Source organism: Hyperolius riggenbachi, chromosome 7, assembly GCF_040937935.1.
Source record: "Hyperolius riggenbachi isolate aHypRig1 chromosome 7, aHypRig1.pri, whole genome shotgun sequence".
NCBI classification, from domain to species: Eukaryota; Metazoa; Chordata; class Amphibia; order Anura; family Hyperoliidae; genus Hyperolius; species Hyperolius riggenbachi.
The window spans coordinates 48,572,697-48,595,809 of NC_090652.1; the positions used below are offsets into that span (position 1 = coordinate 48,572,697).

A 23,113-nucleotide genomic window follows, 5' to 3' on the forward strand; every position below is an offset into this window, starting at 1 on the left:
AACGTCAGATTAAAGGTGGAGGACGCTGAGCTCCTGTGTCATTGTGTTTTAACCATCACTGTAGTTGGGAGGGGTTATGGCACGTACAAGTCCAGCCTTGTGAAATTTGAATAGGGGCAGTTCCCCTCGCACAGAGAGAATTTTTGGCACAATTCCTGTTTTGCCCGCTCTCTCCGTGCCCATTGGTCACATCAAGAAACATAACATTTCCTATTTGATATGACATATGACAGGTTTGTCAGGAGTTGTCACACAATGGCCCTTCAAACACATATTGCTACGAGATTTAAGGTCGCAGGATTCTGGGAGTATCGCAGAATGCGGGGTAGAAGGATATTGACACTCTCTGAAAGCCATCTTTTTGGTTGAAAGGAGGTGACAAGGAGCAGGAGACACAGTTCCAACTATCCTGTGTCCTGATTACCCCTCCCAGCTGCACACGCTAGGCTTCAAATGTCAAATTCAAAATGTACGAAAAAAAATTTGCACCAAAACAGCAGAACGAGAGCAACAACATCAGAAATTCCATCATGCTTTGCACAGCATCAGGGGAAAAATGCCCGGGCAGTTTTCTTCTGTGCAGCTAACAATGAGGCTTGTATAAGAGAAACAAAGTTCTGATGCTGTGAAACTGTTAAAGAAACACCAAGCCTTTTCAGTGCTGCTGAGTCGATTTTTAGTCTGGAGGTTCACTTTAATGACTCCAGCCTTTGGTGAAGGAGAAACAAAGTTGATTAAAAATGTACGGTCATTTTGGTATTTGCAATTGCAATGAAATGTGAGTTTGTGACTCAAAGGACACATTCGATATGACATATTTAATATGACATATCGAAGGCGTCACACCAATGTCAGGAATACTTTCTATCACAGTGTCACTTTAAAACATTCTCAGGATGCGTTTTGTGTATGTGTTACAGGGGACCCCTGGTATGAAAAAACAAGTGATTATGCTTGGAAATTGTTGTACTGCAGCTCTCTATCACTAAATGGCTTCCCAGTAATAGATGTTGTTTGTCTTTTTGAAGGCGTTATATGGCATATTACACAGTCTATCTGGGCCTACACCAGCTGAATGTGGACAGTTCTCACACAGTTTCTAGAACATTAACAAGGGTTATCATAAACTCTAAATACAACAGTGTGGGAAGCCTTGGAGACATTTCCTTGGCACAATTGTCCAGTCCTGTGAACTACACTGACTACATCATGCCCATCTGCCTGCCATCCTCCTCCGTCACCTTCCCATGTGGTCTGGATTGCTGGATAACTGGCTGGGGTACGACGTCCTCTGGAGGTAAGCTTACACAACTTGATGCGTGAAAGGTAGATTGTGATTTGGGGAAAACAATTGCTGTTTTTGGCAATTTTTAAAACATATAATAAGTAAGTAGGGAAATATATATATATATATTCATATATATATATATACATATATATATATATATATATCTCCATATATATATATATATATATATATATATATATATATATATATATATATATATATATATATATATACAGTGGTGTGAAAAACTATTTGCCCCCTTCCTGATTTCTTATTCTTTTGCATGTTTGTCACACTTAAATGTTTCTGCTCACCAAAAACCGTTAACTATTAGTCCAAGATAACATAATTGAACACAAAATGCAGTTTTAAATGATGTTTTTTATTATTAAGTGAGAAAAAAGAAATCCAAATCTACATGGCCCTGTTTGAAAAAGAAATTGCCCCCTGAACCTAATAACTGGTTGGCCCACCCTTAGCAGCAATAACTGCAATCAAGCGTTTGCGATAACTTGCAGCGAGTCTTTTACAGCGCTCTGGAGGAATTTTGGCCCACTCATCTTTGCAGAATTGTTGTAATTCAGCTTTATTTGAGGGTTTTCTAGCATGAACCGCCTTTTTAAGGTCATGCCACAACATCTCAATAGGATTCAGGTTAGGACTTTGACTAGGCCACTCCAAAGTCTTCATTTTGTTTTTCTTCAGCCATTCAGAGGTGGATTTGCTGGTGTGTTTTAGGTCATTGTCCTGCTGCAGCACCCAAGATCGCTTCAGCTTGAGTTGACGAACAGATGGCCGGACATTCTCCTTCAGGATTTTTTGGTAGACAGTAGAATTCATGGTTCCATCTATCACAGCAAGCCTTCCAGGTCCTGAAGAAGCAAAACAACCCCAGACCATCACACCACCACCACCATATTTTACTGTTGGTATGAAGTTCTTTTGCTGAAATGCTGTGTTACTTCTACGCCAGATGTAACGGGACACGCACCTTCCAAAACGTTAAACTTTTGTCTCGTCGGTCCACAAGGTATTTTCCCAATATTTCCCAATTTTCTTGGCAATCATTGAGATGTTTTTTAGCAAAATTGAGATGAGCCTTAATGTTCTTTTTGCTTAAAAGTGGTTTGCGCTTTGGATATCTGCCATACAGGCCATTTTTGCACAGTCTCTTTCTTATGGTGGAGTCGTGAACACTAACCTTAATTGAGGCAAGGGAGGCCTGCAGTTCTTTAGATGTTGTCCTGGGGTCTTTTGTGGCCTCTCGGATGAGTTTTCTCTGCGCTCTTGGAGTAATTTTGGTCGGCCGGCCACTCCTGGGAAGGTTCATCACTGTTCCATGTTTTTGCCATTTGTGGATAATGGCTCTCACTGTGATTCGCTGGAGTCCCAAAGCTTTAGAAATGGCTTTATAACCTTTACCAGACTGATAGATCTCAATTACAGTACATTTGTTCTCATTTGTTCCTGAATTTCTTTGGATCTTGGCATGATGTCTAGCTTTTGAGGTGCTTTTGGTCTACTTCTCTGTGTCAGATAGCTCCTATTTAAGTGATTTCTTGATTGAAACAGGTGTGGCAGTAATCAGGCCTGGGGGTGACTACAGAAATTTAACTCAGGTTTGATAAACCACAGTTATGTTATTTTTTAACAACGGGGGCAATCACTTTTTCACACAGGGCCATGTAGGTTTTGAGTTTTTTTCCTCACTAAATAATAAAAACCATCATTTAAAACTGCATTTTGTGTTCCATTATGTTATCTTTGACTAATAGTTAACGGTTTTTGATGAGCAGAAACATTTAAGTGTGACAAACATGCAAAAGAATAATAAATCAGGAAGGGGGCAAATAGTTTGTCACACCACTGTATATCATGATAATCAATAGTGTTTCTTTAAAGTGTACCAGAGCTGACTTAAACTAAAAGTTTTATACATACCTGGGGCTTCCTCCAGCCCCATGTGCACAGATCGCTCCCACACCGTTTCCACCTTCTCCTGCGTCTGTACCGGGTCCCGTAACTTCCTCCAGTCACGGTCAGTCTGCACAAGAAAAGTGCACCCTCTAGGTATCTCTCCAGCGGCTGCTGTAGATATACGTAAATAGCGCACTTAGCATGTGTCAGACTGGCCACGACTATGGAGGAAGTTACGGGACCCGCGGTACCTGAGCAGGAGAAGACTGAGGACAGCGGTGTGGGAGCAATCTGTGCAGATGGGGCTGGAGGAAGCCCCAGGTATGTATAAAGCTTTTAGTTTACGTCAGCTCTGGTTTCCTTTAAGGATCATGTCTTGATACAAGCATTGTGCATGTGCATACCTGAGGTCCCATGCATGCAGATAAAGTGCTCCTTTTTACTTTATTATTAGTTGTTACCCATAGCCCTCATTATGCTAAAGGGAGGTACAAGGCTGAATTAAATATAGAGAAACTAGTAGACCTAAGCCCGTCTAAAAACGGGCTCTAGGTCTGTTTTCTTGGTGCGCGCGCCCGCCACCTGCCACCGCGCACCCACCACCCGCTGACCCGCCACACATCCGGCCACCCGCTCACCAGCCGCACACCCGGCCGCCTGCTCACCTGCCGCTGCACGCGCACCCGCCGCACAGCCGGCCGCCAGCTGACCCGCTGCACACCCGGTCGCCCGCTGAACCGACACACACCCTGCCGCCAGCTCACCCACCGCCCGCTGACCCGCCGCACACCTGGCTGCTTGCTCGGCTCCCTGGTCCCATCCTCCTGTCTCTGTGAGGCTGGGTCCGTGCTGCGCACAAGCGCACAGCAGTTCAGCGCGGACAACGCTACACAGAGACAGACTGCACATGCAGGGGCACAGGGATATGCACACAGGAGACTGCACACGCAGAATCCTTTTTTTAAAATGTCTGCAGCTCTGCACTGTGCATCCCTGCTGGCTTGGAAACCACAGAGGCATGTGAGAGCTGCCCGTCTGCCTCAAGCTCTGTATGTCCACAGGGACGCTGGCATAGCTAAAATGGAGCCGGCTGAACTGCCTGCCACTGTGTGTCCCCTGCGCTGTGCGTCCCTGTTGCCATAGCTACCACAGGGACGTGCGCTGTAAAACAGCCGGCTGAGCTCTAAGTATCGCGAGATACTTAGAGCCACACGTCACCCCCCACAGACCCGCCGTGTCATAGTATCAGCTCTGCGCACCCCTAGCAACCATCGCGCGAAGAGCTGTTAGAGCCGGCTGAACTGCGCGCACATGCGCACTGCCTTGCAGCACGGGCAACGCTACACAGAGACAGGTGTCTGCAGCACAGACACTTGTCTCTTATTATAGAGGATAACATGGAATGAACTGATGGGCAGTGGTGCTCATCCAGATTCCGTATATCCGGGTAACCCGGATATCCGACCATTTTTACGCTATCCGGATCAGATTCCGGATCCCGGATAGCTATAGAAATCCGGATAGCTATCTGCAGATATTTGGCCGCATGACCCGGATGTCCGCGGATATCCGGATCCGAAATGCTGTAACTAAGGTGATGACGTCCTGGAGCCAAACAGAGGGCTTCCAGCAAAAGCCCTCGCAACCAATCACAGAAGGGAACCTTGCCCGGCCCCACCTGACCTCATTGAGCCAATCAGAGGCCTCCCAGCCTAAGCCTTGGCACCCAATCACAGAAAGGAACACTGGCCAGCCACCCTGTGTAATAAGGAGGGCTGCCATGATGAGAAAGGAGGGCTGCCATGATGTGACATATCGTCCTGGCTTGCTGAAGGCACACTGAGAGACATGCTCTAGTGCTGCTGGGCTGGCCTAGTGCTGTACACAGTATAAACCTGAAGCTGTTCGGTGTTTAACCCCTTCACTATCACTACACTATTGTTCTATTGGTAGCTAGCTTGATTGATTTCATTGTCTGACAGTCAGAGCAGAGGCGGGACAAGGTTCTTCAGCACCTAAGGCTGAGACACCAAAGTGCGCCCCCCCATCCCTCCCACCCCAGCCATCACACACTGATTGCTATTAGACTAATAGGTGCCCTAAGGCCCCCAACACCTTAATCTCTAATTATCTGGCTTGCAGTCACTGTCATGTATCCCCTTTTCTTATTTCTTTCTGCTTCAAACACAATTGGGAATGACAGCTGAATGAATTGTGCGCCCCCTCCTACACTGCGCCCTGAGGCTGGAGCCTCTCCAGCCTCTGCCTAGGCCCGGCCCTGAGTCAGAGAGTGTGCTGCAGGCATCTGCTATGTGTCTGTGTGTGTTCTGTGCACAGACCAGGCCAGCTGCTGCCTGCTGGCCAGCTATTAGCTGTAGGTATAGGTTAGGGATTAGGGAATAGGATTACTGTGTTATTGTGAGAGTTAGTACTGTAGTAGTGCAGTCAGTGTTAGTAGTTGTTATTAGAGTAGTAGTAGTACTGTGGTAGCTTTCTACAGAAGTGCTGTGCTGTGAGCAGTGCCAGTGTGCACTAGTGTCTTCTCCTCTGCTGTCTGTCACTCGGCACTTGGCACGTGTCACGTGGCACTTGGCACGTGTCACATGGCACTTGGCAAGTGTCACATGGCACTTGCCACATGTCACAAGGCACTTGCCACGTGTCACATGTCACATGGCACTTGCCACGTGTCACATGGCACTTGCCACGTGTCACATGGCACTTGCCACGTGTGACATGTCACATGGCACTTGCCACGTGTCACATGTCACATGGCACTTGCCACGTGTCACATGGCACTTGCCATGTGTCACATGGCACTTGCCACGTGTCACATGGCACTTGCCATGAGTCACATGGCACTTGCCACGTGTCACATGGCACTTGCCTAGTGTCACGTCAAATGGCACTTGCCACGTGTCACATGTCACATGACTCTTGTCACGTGTCACATGGCACTTGCCATGTGTCACATGTCACATGGCACTTGCCATGTGTCACATGGCACTTGCCATGTGTCACTTGCCAAGTGACACGTGACAAGTGACACATGGCAAGTGCCACGTGAGACGTGCCAAGTGCCACGTTACACGTGGCAAGTGCCACGTGACACGTGCCAAGTGTCACGTGAAACGTGGCAAGTGCCAAGTACCAAGTGCCAAGTGCTAAGTGCAGTAGTAGTAGTAGTAGTACTGTGTTAGCTTTCTACAGAACTGCTGTGCTGTAAGCAGTGCCAGTGTGACAGTTAGTGTGCACTAGTGTCTTCTCCTCTGCTGTCTAACTGTCACTGGGCAGCACGTGTCACATGGCACTTGCCACGTGTCACATGTCACATGGCACTTGCTACGTGTCACATGTCACATGGCACTTGCCACATGTCACATGGCACTTGCCACGTGTCACGTCACATGGCACTTGCCACGTGTTCAGTGGCGTAGCTAAGGAGCTGTGGGCCCCGATACAAGTTTTACATGGGGCCCCCCAAGCACTCTATACAGAACAATTGCACACCAAAACCTGCCAAGGACAACCACAGTGTCAGAGATGCAAGAAGGGGATGGGGAACAGTTTGTTAATGATTACCAATATTCAAAGTATTTATAGAAGTGATTATTATGAGCACAGGGCCAATAAGGAGGTAATACTGTAGTTGAGGAAAGGCCCTTCGGGGCCCCTCTGGCCCAAGGGCCCTGATGCGGTCGCTACCTCTGCACCCCCATTGCTACGCCCCTGCACGTGTTACATGTCACATGGCACTTGCCATGTGTCACTTGCCAAGTGACACGTGACAAGTGACACATGACAAGTGCCACGTGAGATGTGGCAAGTGTCACGTGAAACGTGGCAAGTGCCAAGTGCAAAGTGCAAAGTACCAAGTGCCAAGTGCCACTGTCAAATGCAACCTCCGGCATGCTCCTGGCACAAGTTACACCTGCATTGCCCTGTTCCTGCTGCCTGTGCAGCTCCCACTGCCAGGGTGCCACAGGCCACTGATACCACCTATATTTAACCCAAAACACAATTGCTGCGTAATTTTTTGGAGGTGTCTTGGCTGAAAACTTCCTTGTCCCAGTTGTGCGGTTGGACTATGGACACAATGTGGGCTGCACGACCGCTGTCTGGAACCTAGGCCTGATGTTAATTGACAGCCATTTTTTTTTGTGGGGGGGGGGATTTTAAGTCCCCACATCATCAATTAGTGTTCACCTTTAAAAAACAATGATGCTACATGCCTATTATACTAATAATAAATGTTTTTAAAGCAATTTAAAGGGCACTTCCGGTTTTGCTAGCCGGATATCCGAATCCGGCCGGATAGTCCAGATAATGCATGCGGATGTCCGCGTGAACACGGATACCTACACGTTCAGATTCGGATACTGGATCCGGATAGCTGGGTATCTGGATCCGGATCAATTCGGATTTTAAAAAGGGGGATACGAGCATCCCTGCTGATGGGTTGAGCTTAACTTCTGTGTGACCATCTAAAGGCTCTGTTGTTCCTCAGTGAAGCCATATGGCATCATCCTGCGAGGAGCTAGATTAGACAGGAGCTCAGCTCCCGTCTGTAAACACAGTGGGACACAGTGATCAGCCTGCCGGTGGCTAATCAGCGCTGGCAGGCTGTTTTTTTTTTTTTACTTATTTTCAAACATGTATTTGTAGTGCTGACATCTAATGCAGCACTGCACAGAGTATTGCCTTGTCACCTAGCTGTCCCTCGAAAGGGGTTCACAATCTTATCCCTGCCATAGGCATATGTCTATGTATGTATCGTGTAGTGTATTTATCATAGTGTAGGGCCAATTTGGAAAGGGGGAGGGGGAATTTATTTATTTATTTATTTTTTTGATAAAATGTCAGTTTTTTTTTTATTAATTAAAAAAAAAAAAAAAAAACTAGCAGCAACAATCAAACACCACCAAAAGAAAGCTCTATTAGTGGGAAGAAAAGGAGGTAAAATGCATTTGTGTGCTAAGTAGTATGACCAAGCAATAAACCGTTTAAGTTGTGAAGTACAGAATTGTGAGAAATGGCCGGGTCACTAGAGCGGTACAAACCTCTGGTCCTCAAGAGGTTAAAAATGAATCTGAAGCGACATGTGAAATGATGAGATAAACATATTCACATATGATACCAGGCCTTCTAAGAAATTATGTGAAGTCCCTTCGCTGGCTTCCAATTCAAATCTGCATCAGCTGACACTGCCATCCAACTGGACAGCAGGTTGTCACCTGGGTATGCTTCACTGTCTGGTGCACAAAGACATTCTTCGGGCGCTGCATGACTGAATGACTGCTGCTGGGAGTTCTTCTCCTTACATGATTAGGGAAAATCAAAACCTATTAATATTAATTAATATCAATATTCAATGTAATGTTTTTCAACATAATTTTATGAATGTTCTGGCCCCCTAGGAGTCTGAAGTATGCTGATCCGGCCCCTGACCGAGAAAGTTTGGGGACCCCTGGTTTAGAGGATCAAAAATAGGTTCATGTTTTGAGTAATTTTTAAAACAGATCTGCATGGAAAATGAATCTAAAAATAAATCGGAAAATCACTCTGTAATAGAAGCTGTAGAGGATATGTATGATGTACGCCTGTAACACTAAATGTATAATAATTATTCCTGCTTCCCCACCAGGACAGACTCCTGTAAATGGGATTCTCCAGGAGGTCATGACTCCACTTATTGACTACAGTACGTGTGATAGTATGTATCATATCGGGTCGACAGAAAGTGCCAGCACCGTAATTGTCCAAAGCGATAAGATCTGTTCTGGTTACAAGAATGGGGGGAAGGACTCCTGCCAGGTAAGTGACCCCAAAAGAAGTATGCTATACAGTTTCCTGGTGTTTAGTGGCTCTACCCTATACAGTTCCCTGGTGTCTAATGGCCCCCACCCTCCCATACACAGTTCCCTAGTGTTTAGTGTTTTCCCTTACCTCCCCCAAATGGCTTGCCTTCCCTGGTGATCAAGGGCTTCCTCTCCAGGATAGCTTCCCTGGTGGTCTAGAGCGGGCCAAACATAATGCAAAGTGGGGAAACCACTTGAGGGCCAAATTTAATGGCTATGAGGGCTAGATTTGGCACACTGGTCAGAGTTTGACATGTATACTATAGAAGGATTGTAAAGGGAACCTTAAAAGGATTGTAGAAGGCAACCCAGGATTATTGAGGAAACCCCAAAAGCAGTGTGTATGGATGCCAAGAAAAATATGGAAAAAAACCAGCAGGAGAGTAGAGTGAACCCTGAAAGGAGTATAGAGGGAACCCCGTGATTGTCGAGAGTACCGCAGAAGGAGTGTACATGTATCTCAAGAAGACATGTGGAAATAACTCCAGCAGAATAGAAGACGGAACCATAGAAGGAGTATAGAGGGAACCCCATAATAAGTGTAGTGGGAACTAGAGAAAGGTTGTAAAGTGAGCCCCCCAAGGAGTCTAGAGGGACACATGGAAAGAGTGGAGTAGGACCCCAAAAAAGGTGTGAAAGAAACAGTGCTGCTTGGATACCCCTTTTCAAAATCTGAATTGATTCAGATCCGGAAACCCAGATATCCGGATCCGAGCTTTTTGGTATCCACGTACATGATGCGGATATCCGAAAGCATTATCTGGGATATCCAGGCGGATTTGGATATCCGAATAGAAAACCGGAAGTGGCATTTAAATTGCTTCTTAACATTTTTTTTAGGGTAAATGAGACATGTAGCATCATGATTTTTTAAAGGGGAACACTAATTGATTATGTGGGGACTTAATATCCACCCCCCCCCCCCCCTCCCCCCCCAAAAAAAATGGCTGTAAATTAACATCAGGACTAGGTTCCAGACAGCGGTCGTGCAGCCCACATAGGGCTTGATTTACTAAGCGGTGCTAACCTACTTAGCACGTCTAAAGTCTTAAGGCGCGCTAACCAGGGTGCTAAGTAGGTTAGCACCAGTTTTCTCAATCAGATCGCGCTCTAAATACCGCGTGCAAAGTTTTGCGCGCACAAAGTCCTATAAGCTTTAGTGCACACAATCACTACTTCTCACATTTCAACTGAGTTTAGACGTGCTAACGGCCAGTGCTAAAGTTAGCACCGTTTTGTAAATCAAGCCCATTGTGTCCAAAGTCCAACCGCACAACCGGGACATGACAGTTTTCAGCCCAGACACCTAAAAAAAATGACACAGCAATTGTGTTTTGGGTTAAATATAGGTGGTAGCAGCAGCAGTGGCCTGTGGCACCCTGGCGGTGGAAGCAGCACAGGCAGCAGGAGCAGGGCAATGCAGCAGCAACAGGTGTAACGTCTGCCAGGAGCATGCCGGACGTGGCACTTGGCTCGTGGCAAGTGACATGGCACTTTGCATGTGGCACTTGGCACGTGGCACTTGACACGTGCCAAATGCCACATGCCAAGTGCCATGTGCAGCGTGCCATGTGCCCAGTGGCACTTGCCACGTGCTACGTGGCACGTAGCATTGGTGGTACCACGGCTGTAAAAAAATTGTGAACCAGGCGGCTTAGTTAGTAATAGTTAATCAGGAGGAGCCAGGACGTTGTGGTGGTAAAGGGTGGTAAAGGGTGGTAAGGCAGGCATAGTGATTCCCAGCCACTTCATGTCCACCTCTTGCCAACAACAGGGAAAGACTCACCCAACAGGGTCTGGCAGCAGTTTTTCCTTGCACAGGAAGTGATGGAGGGAGCAGAGGAGGCCACTGAGGACTGGCTGCCTGAACAGGCCTCGTTGTTGGCAGGAGTGGCAGAGGGGGTTCTGGTGCTCCGAGTCTGACCACTGCTAGCACCAGCTTGCTTCAGCCACATGATGTGGGGTACTTGTACTTTATTAAAATCGGGGTTGGACTTTAAAGCAAATCAGCACGGAGTGACAGACAGCAGAGGAGAAGACACTAGTGCACACTAACTGTCACACTGACACTGATCAGCACAGCAGTTCTGTAGTAAGCTAACACAGTAGTATTACTCTAACAACTAGCTAGCACTGACTGCAGTACTAACTACACAATAACACAGTAATCCTATTCCCTAACCTATACTGTAGCTAAGGCTAGCAGGCCAGCAGGCAGCAGCTGGCCTGGTCTGTGCATAGCACACACAAAGACACTTAGCAGCTGCTGCAGCAGGCCTGCAGCACACACTCTGACTGTCACTGAATGAAATCAAGCTAGCTACCTAATAAACAATATAACAATAGTGTAGTGATAGTGAAGGTGTTAATCACTGAACAGCTTTAGGTTTATCACTGTATACAGCACTTTCTAGGCCAACAGCACTGAAGAATGTCTCTCAGTGAGCAGTCACAAACAAGCCTTTGGTTTGAACTAGTTTTGGCAAATGTATATGACCTAGATAGCACCTCATATGGCAATTGGGTAAGGCAAGGTGTAATGTAAACTGAGCTACCATCACTAACAGCCAGTTCACTAAAAGACAAAACAGGGAAATTTGGCCGCACCATGCACCACCATAGGCTATAATGTGAATTATGGCTATAGCGGCGCTCACACAGAAATTTGGGTGCTGTAAAAAGATGGAGACCAAATTACTATAAAAACAGCGTAATTCGGCCACCCGGTATAGCTGGCAGAAGGCCTGGTGGGGGGATAGTAATGAATGCAGCTGGGACTTGCAGGAGCGGGAGGGAGACATTTTTCTGCTTTGCCCAGCACCCAAATTTCCTGGTACAACTTTTTCCATGTATGCAAATGATCCAGAAAACATAGAATGATTTGATTGCAGTGCCCTGTGGTGGGTAAGTGTTTATTTGGCACCTGAGAATTTTGTTTGGTTGCCAAGAATCAGTAAATAACCACTAATAACCTTGTGTTTTGAATCGGGATACCAGTTATTGGTTACCTTAAGAGAAAAGGAGTAAGCTTTTGGATAAAATGCCTACTTTAGACTCCATTTCTGTATACTGTATTATTTGCATTGTTTTTGGCTAACAAGGTACAACACTCTACTGCTACTATTACTTTTTTGGTATGTCACTGTTGGTGTAACCCTAACCAATCCTCTTAACAAAAAGTCCTTTCCCAATACCTAACCATAATCTCTGCCCCTACCATTAGCCCTTTTGAGATGAAAAACCTTTACCCACCTCCCTAACATTTTTTATGATTCCTAATCTCAGCCACCCTCTTAATGCAAAACCTTTAACTATTTATGTCACCCTCTAACCTCTTGAGGACTGCAGTGCTAAACCCTCCTAGTGACCAGGCCATTTTTAGTAAAATAGGCCACTGCAGCTTTAAGGCCAAGCTGCAGGGCCGCACAACACAGCACACAAGTGATCCCCCCCCCCCCCCCCCCTTTTCTCCCAACCAACAGAGCTCACTGTTGGTGGGGTCTGATCGCTCCCCCCATGTTTATTTTTTTTATACAAATATTTTTATTATTTTTTTTTTATAAAAATACCTGTTACTTTAAATTGTATCCCTCCCTCCCTCCCTCCACCAAGCCGGCCAGTCATGGCGATCGGCTGTCATAGGCTTCTGCCTATGAGAGCCGATCGCTCTCTTGTCCGCCAGGGGGACAGCCGTGTCACACGGCTGTCCCCAGTACAGCGCTGCTGCTGATCGCAGCGCTGTACAGGTAAATACACGGCGTTCGCCACTCGGAGACTGAAGGCGGAGCTCAGCGCCGCCCACCAAACGGGAGATGCACGCGCAGGTTCCGCACGATCTCCTGCAAACTGCTGCCCCAGGACTTTACGCCAATCGGCGTTAGCTGGTCCTGTGGCTGCCGCCGCGGCCACGCCCGTTGGCGTGACGCGGTCAGCAAGCGGTTAATTCTAACCCCTTCCTAGTACCTTACCCTTTCTCCTATTGATATTAATGTCTTAATAATGCCTACCATTAATGTTATAAACAACAACAGCTAACCTCTTCCATTGTCATCCTCAAACACTAACCCTCTACATGTATGGTGAACCACCATGACTTGGCTGCTTAGCCAAACTCCTGACTAATAGCATGCAAAACAGCTGCAGGTTTGCTCTGCACAACCTATGGTAAAACCATGCCATCATGGTAGGGGGCCCAGACGATGGTCTTTGACCACACTTCAGATAGTTTCCAAGAACATGTTGGCAATCATTATTACTACTGTATATAGATTTTTTGATTGCTTCTAAATTTTGAGACAATCACATGTCTCTTGATCAAAGTATAAATCAGGGGGAATGTGACATTGTTGTATCACCCAACAACGCTAAATTCACCAATGTCCGATGTATTCCATCATACAAGAGTTGTAGAGTAGAAGCAAAAAGCCCAGGAGCACCGATTGGGGCCAGATAAGCAAGATGTGTGCCTCGGTCTCACCCTTGTGCCACGGGATCACAGTAGTAGGTCCTACCTGGAATCTAATACAAGAGTTATACAAAATGTTTCTGCTCTGTATAAATGTATAACACTAGTCTGTTATTGGATAGTAGTAGCATACAGCCCTGCCATGGGCAGCTTAAAGATTTGTACTTAAAGGGATACTGTAGGGGGGTCGGTGGAAAATGAGCTGAACTTACCCGGGCTTCTAATGGTCCCCGGCAGGCATCCTGTGCCCATGCAGCCACTCACCGATGCTCTGGCCCCGCCTCCAGTTCACTTCTGGAATTTCTGACTTTAAAGTCTGACATTCCAGCTGTGCCTGCGTTGTCGTGTCCTTGCTCCCACTGATGTCCCCAGGAGCGTACTGCGCAGGCACAGACCATACTGGGCCTGCGCTGTGCGCTCTTGATGACATCAGCGGGATCGCTGACACGGCAACGCAGGCGCAGTGGTTTTCAGACTTTAAAGTCTGAAATTCCAGAAGTGAACCGGAGGCGGGGCCGGAGCATCGGTGAGTGGCTGCGCCAACACAGGATGTCTGCGGGGGACCGTTAGAAGCCCGGGTAAGTTCAACTCATTTTCCCCTGACCCCCCTACAGTATCCCTTTAAGGCAAATATGAAAGCGTATGTTTTATCCAATAGTAGTAATGCAGAGCAGCAGCATAGGCAAGAATAATAGTATTTTTTATTCTTCCCCCTGCTCTCCCCAGACTGTACCATTTATACAGGTCACACAGAAAATGTGTCAGTGTCAAAGAGCAGGCAAATCCATGTGACCCGCGGGTCCTTATATAGAAAAATTTCTGTGGTTAAGAAAAGAAGAATGTCCTCACCCCTCCCTGAAGAGTTTAAGCTCAGCCAACACATGAGGAGCAGGAGTTTGTGAGAGGAGAGACAACCTCTCTCGCCATCTCTACACAGCCCGTGAAAGCATGTGCGTGCTTTTGGACCTCAATTGGCTGTCTGCAGTTACCTAGCAATGGCAGACAACATCCTGTATCTCAGCCGAGAATTGTGTGCGGGTGCCTGACAGATAAAGCTTTGTCATAGCCAGCCCACAGCACATTCTTCTTTTCTTAACTGCAGAAATATCGGTGACCCCTCTGTCACTTGGATTCACCTGTTTCTATGTGACCTGTATAGACAGTCTGGGTAGAGCAGGGGGAAAAACAAACAAAAAACTCTACTATTATTCTTGCCTACGCTGCTGCTTTGAATGCGTACATCAAAAAAGGGCAACGAGGAAAAAAAAGCGTGTGGTGTAAACGATAAGCAGTATTATCGTTTATAAAAATATTGTGTAGAATTTCGTTTACAAATAGTGTTTTAAGAATGCATAAATCATTAAATAGTGTGTATGAGATCGGCAATTCTTAAAATGTTAATCTTCCCTGTTTCTAAACTGAAACTTATAATTATGTTTGTTAAAAAAACAGTATTATTTGTTTAAACATTATAATTATATATTGTTATGAATAATCTTGATTTATCGTTTATTATTATAATAAAATGTGAAAATATTGTTTATAACAATGATATTAATATAAGTACCTTCATAATAACTGTTGATTAGTATGATTAAAATTGTACTAAAACTATACCTAACCCTACTCTCACACAGAACCCTCCCTGTACCTATCCCTAACCCCTAGACCCCCTGGTGGTGCCTAAACCTAAGACCCCCCTGGTGGTGCCTAAACCTAAGACCCCCCTGGTGGTGCCTAAACCTAAGACCCCCCTGGTGGTGCCTAAACCTAAGACCCCCCTGGTGGTGCCTAAACCTAAGACCCCCCTGGTGGTGCCTAAACCTAAGACCCCCTATGGAAAATAATGTTTTACAAACATTAATAAATAAAAAATTTAGATTAAAAAATGTAAATAATTTTTTGGGGTGGATAATAATGTTTTAGAAATGTTTTACAAATAGTGATTGTAAAAAATATATTGCAATTTACGTTACGTACTGATCTCTTTATTTTGTGAATAATAATGTTTTACAAACTGTAAGGGTTAAAATGTTAAATAATGTTTTAATTAAATAGGATAAATATGTTTAGTACTTTTATAAACGTTATTCGTCACGGGCTCATTTTCTAAACGTGAATCATCACAAGCACAGTTATAAAACATTAAAAATCTCCGGGCGCCGTTTGTAAAACGTTAATAATCTCTGGCGCCCTTTTTTCCCTGTTCGGCGCCCATTAAACGATTTATAATGGGAGTGAATGGGGCGCCCTTTTTGTCCACCTGTCTTATGCGCCCAAATCTGCTGCTTCCCTTTGAATTACTACTGTTTGGGGTGAAACATAAGCTTTGATGGTTGTCCTTTAAACTGTTACGCAGCAGTAGTTGAGTATTTTTTATTTATTTATTTCCAGAGGTAAATCTGTTAACCTATAAATATTCTGTTTTTAGTGAGCTACACACCCACTACTGGCTAATATTGATTATGACGACTTTTAGGCTGGCCCTTTAAGTAGTTGATAATTATTTAAGACAGATATCGATACGATATTTGACAGTGGGGTTAGGTTTAGGTGTAGTGTTTTAGGAACAGGGATCACAAACATGAAAACTGCAACTAGGCTTCTTTTTTCAAAGGGCCTATAGGGGCACACTTTGTGACCGCTGCATGCCACCCCATTAGCTGCTTTGCTGTGCCTTCCTGCAATGCAGAGTAATTGCTACCTACTGCAGAGTTTGGTTATCGTACCTGTCCTGCTGGTGTGCTGCTCCCCATCCAACCAAGTACCCAGGCCTCATCATGACTCCACCATGCTACAATAATTTCCCCATTGAGTAACATGGCTTGGCAAAGAACCATAAGGAGGCCTGGGTACTTTGTCAGATGGGAGGGAGTGCACCAATAAGGCAGGTCAGCTAGATAAATATTGCACAATGCTCTATTGTCATTACTGTGCATTAGGGAGAGACTAATCTCTGAACTTGGCTGGCTAAAGGACAATATAGGGCACTAAAGGGGGCACTGAAGTGTAACACTGTTACAGTGGGCAACACAGGGCATTATAGGGGACATCAGAGGATAGTTTAAAGAAAACAATAAGTGGCACTTGAAAACCACAGAGGGTATTACTTTAGTGGAATAATGGAGGACATTATAGGGGCAATGCAGGACATTGCTATATTGACGGACAACAAACAAAGAGATGAAAGGTCCATCTTGAGGACCTTTGCCTGCAGTTGTGATAATATTTAAGGAAAGCCCTAACCAAATAGCTAAATATTATTATCACAACTGCAGGTAAGCAGTGGTGCTCAGCAGAGCTCGAATATTCGAGTAGTTCGAATATTCGAGCTCTTTTTCAGCTATTCGAGCTCGGTATTCGAGCTCCGAATAGCTGGAGCTATTCGAATGGGCTATCCGAGTACACTCGAATAGCCCATTCACTATTCGAGCTATTCGAGCCACCCGGCGCTATTCGAGCTCGGTACCGAGCTCGAATAGCGTCATAGCCCAGATTGATGTCCTTAGAGCCAATCAGAGGGCTCCCAGGCCCTCTGACGGCAGCCAATCACAGAGGGGGACCCTGGCCAGCCCCTACCCTATAAATAGCGGCCGCCATGTTAGGTTTTTCCATGCTTGCCTGAGACTTGTACAGAGAGAGAGTTGCTCCTTTGTGCTTTGGCTTAGCAAGTGCTCTATTGTGGTCATTTACCTAGCGTTTTTGCTCACCTACACCTGCCATATACACCTATATTGTTGTTAGTTAGATAGACATTGTATTTTAGTTAGTAGCTTGTGTGTTACATTAGAGAACTGCAGGCAGCTGCTGCAAGCTTACAGGTTTAGGCCTCAGGGGGGCCTTGCCTCTGTGGGCAGCTGTCCTCTGTTTATTTCTCTCATATTCTATACCAGTATTTCTGCTGTCCTTTACTAATAGTATTGTAGTTATACTGTACTAGGAGTAGGACACTCACTGACTGTCACTGTTTATAGGCTACTAGCTAGCTCCTGCGTGTGTGCACTCACTCACTGTCTGTGTGTACACACACTCTATTTCCTTCTCATTACTGTTTGATTATTGTTAGTTGTACTTACTTACTACTTACTCTTACTGTACCCGTAGGGACACTCACTGTCACTGTTCATATAGGCTACTACTACCTCCTGCGTGTGCGCACTCACTGTCTGAGTGTACACACACAACACACACTCTATTTCCTTCTGATCGCTGATTGATTATTGTAATTAGTTAGTTCTACTTACTGTTACTACTTGTACTTACTCACTCTTACTGTACTAGGAGTCTAGGACACTGAGTCACTGTGTTCATAGGCTACTAGCTCCTGCCTGCGTGCACTCACTGTCTGAGTGTACACACACCCACACTCCATTTCCTTCTGATCGCTGATTGATTATTGTAATTAGTTAGTTCTACTTACTGGTGTTACTACTTACTCTTACTGTACTAGGAGTCTAGGACACTCAGTCACTGTGTTCATAGGCTACTAGCTCCTGCCTGCGTGCACTCACTGTCTGAGTGTTCACACACCCACACTCCATTTCCTTCTGATCGCTGATTGATTATTGTAATTAGTTAGTTCTTCTTACTGTTACTACTTACTCTTACTGTACTAGGAGTCTAGGACACTCAGTCACTGTGTTCATAGGCTACTAGCTCCTGCGTGCGTGCACTCACTGTCTGAGTGTACACACACCCACACTCCATTTCCTTCTGATCGCTGATTGATTATTGTAATTAGTTAGTTCTACTTACTGTTATTACTTACTCTTACTGTACTAGGAGTCTAGGACACTCAGTCACTGTGTTCATAGGCTACTAGCTCCTGCGTGCGTCCACTCACTGTCTGAGTGTACACACACCCACACTCCATTTCCTTCTGATCGCTGATTGATTATTGTAATTAGTTAGTTCTTCTTACTGCTACTACTTACTCTTACTGTACTAGGAGTCTAGGACACTCAGTCACTGTGTTCATAGGCTACTAGCTCCTGCCTGCGTGCACTCACTGTCTGAGTGTACACACACTAAATTTACTTGTGATTACTACTGATTATTGTAACTGCTAGTTGTACTTCCTGACTGTTACTACTTACTTACTGTACTAGGGGACACTCACTCAGTCACCTCACCAACCAACCCACTCCATTAAAGTACCCCACTTTTCACCCGCCCTTTTAAAAAACTTTTGTCTATACGCCCAAAACATTGAAGATGTCTGGAAGTGGCAGCCAGCGCGGTTTGGGCAAGGGGAAGGGCAGCAAGGGAATCAGGAGGAGAGGGAGCAGCATTGTGGCAAGCCGCGGCCGCGGGCGCGCCACCATGCACAGTTCCGCAGCAGCAGCAGCAGCGTCAGTGGCTAACATTCCTCCCATAGCCACTGGCCGTGGACGCCTTGGGCGCCGCCCAGCAGGAGCATCTGCAACTCACGCTGCAGAGACACAGCAGCAGCAGCGTGTAGCACCTGCTCCGATTTTCCTCCAGCCGGGTCGGAAACGTCCCATTGAGGAAAAGGATGCAGACACTGTGGTGCAACTCATGACGGAGGATGAGCAGCCCGCCATCAGCTCTGCATCCGAGGCCTCCACCCTCACCACCACCACCACCACCACCCCTGTTCGCAGCAGCCGCCCAGCAGGGTCTGGGGAGGAGGCCAGTTCACCGTCAGTCGCCGACCTCTCATTCAGCACTCTTTTGACCCCAGGCATGATGAGTCAATTGTCTGCTGTTGTTGGCGATTTTGAGGAGGAGATGCTGATGGGCACTTTGGGGGATGAGGGATTGGACAGCAAGACTGTGGCGACAGTCAAGCAGCCCATCCATGCATCAGGAGAGGATTTTGGGGGGTCATCATCCCAGCAGGACATGTTTGAGGAGGGGGAGGATGATGTTGATGACCCGGTGACAGACAGAGACTGGGTGCCACCACCTCCAGGGGATGTCGTCCTCAGCAGCTCGGAGGAGGAGGAGGATGCGCTTGTGGGCCTTGCAAGGAGGCGCATCATTGCAAGCATTGGCAGCGACCCACAGCCTGCTGGTGTCTCAGGCTCAGCAGCAGCAGCAGCAGCATCAGCCAGTACCACCACCAGCCGCACCCAAGCCCCCCCCCCAACCACCACAGGGAGACAGGCAGCAGCGCTTCCATGCCGTAGGGGGATGTTTCTGTCACCAATCTGGCGCTTTTTCACCATGCCCACTGTGTACAGCAAGTACGCCACTTGCAACCACTGTCAGCGGAAGTTGAGCAGAGGTGCAGACCCCTTAAAGTTCAGCACCAGCTCGCTGATCAACCACCTTGCGGCTAAACATTTCCACCAGCATGAGGAGTTCCAGAGGCTGAAGGCATCTGGTGCTGGCAGTGGCACCACACCCATCACTGCACAGCCTTCAGCAGCAGCAACAGCAGCCACCCGCCCTCCTGCTCCTCCAGCAGCACCAGCAGGAGTGCGGAAACGCACTGCTCCTCCCCCCTCTGCAACTCCTGCCGCCGACACTGAGGCCTGTTCTGGCAGCCAGTCCTCAGTGGCCTCCTCCGCTGTGTCTGGTGATTCCCGTGTCAGCAAAAGGCCACGCCAGAGCCTTTTGAGCGAGTCCTTCCAGGGGGTGGTTAGGGCTCTGCCTCCCAGCAGCCGTCGCGTGCGGCAGCTGAACGGCTTGCTGGCACGGGCCATGTGCTCCCAACTCCTGCCGTACACACTCGTGCAGGAGGGGAGCGACATGCGGGCGCTGCTTGCTTGTGCAGCCCCAGACTGGCAGCTCCACAGCAGACACTTTTTCTCCCGCAAGGCCATTCCAGCACTGCACCGCTTTGTGATGGCCAATGTGGAGCGAGGGCTGGAGCACGCGGTTGGTGAAAGGGTCCACGTCACCATGGACTCCTGGAGCAGCCGCTTCGGGACAGGCCGCTACCTGTCCTTCACTGTCCACTGGGTCAGCTTGGTGGAAGGGGGTGAGGATGGGAGAGCAGCAGCGGGCACAGCAGCAGCAGCAGCAGCAACACAGTGGGTGGTGCCACCCCGCAGGGTCAGGGGAACTGCAGCGGGTTCCTCCGATCCTCTGCCATCCTCCGCCACACCTGGCCAAACCCCCCGCCTCAGCAGCAGCGTGAAGGCCCGCCACTGCCAAGCGCTGCTGCACTTGGTCAGCCTTGGCAAGACCAAGCTGACGGCAGCCCACGTGTTGGCCAAACTCCAGGAGCAGGAGAGGATTTGGCTGACCCCCAGAGGCCTCAGAGTCGGAGAGGTGGTGTCCGACAATGGGGCCAATCTGGTTGCTGCCATAGACAGGGGAAACCTGACCCACATCCCCTGTCTTGCCCACGTGCTGAACCTGGTGGTGCAGAAGTTCCTGCGCACCTACCAGGGGATGGGCGAACTGCTGGAAACGGCAAGGAATGTTGTGCGTCACTTCCGGCGCTCGGCTGCAGCCTGTGCGAGCCTGGAAGACGTGCAAAAGGAGCTGGATCTGCCACGCCATCGGCTGATCATTGACGTTCCGACTCGCTGGAACTCCACCCTGGCGATGTTGGAGCGTCTGGTTGAACAGAGGCACGCTGTCAACCAGTACCTTGCCCTGGCCACTGTTTCCGCAGCTCGGAGAAGGGACAAGACCAGCAACATCCCGTCCATCGTCCCCGATGATGACTGGAGGCACATGCAGCAGGTGTGCTTTGTGCTGGCTCCCTTCCTGCAGGCCACAAACATGGTGAGCAGGGACCATGCTATGGTCTGCGAGTGGGTGCCCCTGGTTTCTCTGCTGAACAGGGCCCTCGATGGTTTGCTGGAACAGGGAGCGGCAGCCTTGGACCAGCAGGAGCGGCAACCAGCTGCGCAGTCCACCTCTGAGGGGGAGGAGGAGGAGGACTTGGTGGAGGTCCCTGACCTGGCTGCTGATGAGGGGGATCAGCACAGCGCAGCTGAGTTGGTGCGGGGGTGGAGAGAGGATGAGGCGGCAGAGGAGGAGGATGAGGACAGCACTGACGTCGATGTGCCAGCAGACGTGGCCCGCCTCTTCCCAATGGCAGCGCACATGCTGGCGTGCCTGCGCAGGGACCCCAGGGTGATCCAGATGAAGCAGAGGGAGGACATCTGGATCAGCATGATGTTGGACCCACGCCTCAAGGGGAAGTTGAGCCAGTTCCTGCCGCCTGCAGGAGGAGACCCAGCGCAACAAATAAGGAGCTTGCAGCAGGCCCTTGTTGAGCGCTTGGAGGAAGCCTTCCCCCAGCCTTCCACCCCCACTGTCCAGCAGCCAGCACAGAGGCAGCAGCAGGTGCCTGCATCCAGCAGCAGCAAGCGCCCCACAGACCTGCTGTCTCTCAGCCACGAGCTCTACAGGACTGTAGAGGCTCCGGCAGCAGTGACTAGAGAGGAGATGCATGCAGCAGCATCCTCCTCCGGTCACAGCCAGCGCCTGACCCGCATGGTGGCTGACTACATGGGGTCGTACAGCGGGCTTGACAGCGATGCCCCTGTTGATCCCATGGAGTATTGGGTCAAGCGCATGGAGATCTGGAGCGAGCTAGCGCAGTACGCCCTGGAAGTGCTGTCCTGCCCCCCTTCCAGCGTGCTGTCCGAGCGCTGCTTCAGTGCAGCTGGTGGCGTGGTCACCGAGAAACGCTCACGTCTGTCTCACAAGTCTGTGGACAGACTGACGTTTCTCAAGATGAACCAGGCGTGGGTGGAAGGCGAGTTCCTGGCCCCTGTTGTCGGCGAGAGGGGGACATGAACTGGCTGCCGGAACCATCGTTAATGTGCCTTACCACCCTTTACCACCTCCTGGCTCCTGCTCACTAAGCCAGCCTGGTTCACTTTGACTATTACGTCGCCTGCAGCCACACATTTTACACCTACAGTGGGCTGCTGTGTACTGCCCTTCTGCTGTCTGTCTGTGTTTCCCACTGCCAGGGTACACAGAATGACCTTCTTCTGCTGCCACTCTGCCACCAGCTATTACGTCAAACAATAGCTATATTGGTTGCAAAACCGAAACCAAACAAACCATTAAAAAAAAAAAGGTTTAATTTTTCTGAGGTGCCCGGGTTGAAAACTGTGTTGTTCCAGTTGTGTATTGGACACAATGTGGGCTGCACGACCGCTGTCTGGGACCTCCTGTTGTGTTTATTTACGGCCCTGGTATCACCGCTAGGTACCAGGGCTATTATGTCACGCTGCCTACCTGCTGCCACACTCACACTGCTCCTCCATACCTCCTCCTGCTGCTGCTGCTGCTGTCTGTCTGTGTTTCCCACTGCCAGGGTACACAGATGATTTACCTTCTGCTGCCACTCTGCCACCAGCTATTACGTCAAACAATAGCTGCTCGCCTACTCCTCCATTCCTCCTCCTGCTGCTGCTGTCTGTCTGTGTTTCCCACTGCCAGGGTACACAGAATTACCTTCTTCTGCTGCCACTCTGCCACCAGCTATTACGTCCAAAAATAGCTAAATTGGTTGTAAAACCAAAAACCAAAAAACCATTAAAAAAAAAAAAAGGTTTAATTTTTCTGAGGTGCCCGGGTTGAAAACTGTGTTGTCCCAGTTGTGTATTGGACACAATGTGGGCTGCACGACCGCTGTCTGGGACC

The 23,113-nt window shown here is 48.1% G+C and overlaps 1 protein-coding gene across 1 annotated transcript in view; it reads left to right on the forward strand.

Moving 5' to 3' along the window:
- LOC137526006 (transmembrane protease serine 9-like) overlaps positions 1 to 23,113 on the forward strand; it is a 134,737-nt gene that overhangs the window by 109,083 nt on the left and 2,541 nt on the right. The window contains exons 9-10 of the mRNA XM_068247216.1: positions 1,029 to 1,297; positions 8,850 to 9,019. Of these exons, the coding sequence (XP_068103317.1) occupies positions 1,029 to 1,297; positions 8,850 to 9,019 (439 nt within the window). The remainder of the gene's footprint in view (positions 1 to 1,028; positions 1,298 to 8,849; positions 9,020 to 23,113) is intronic.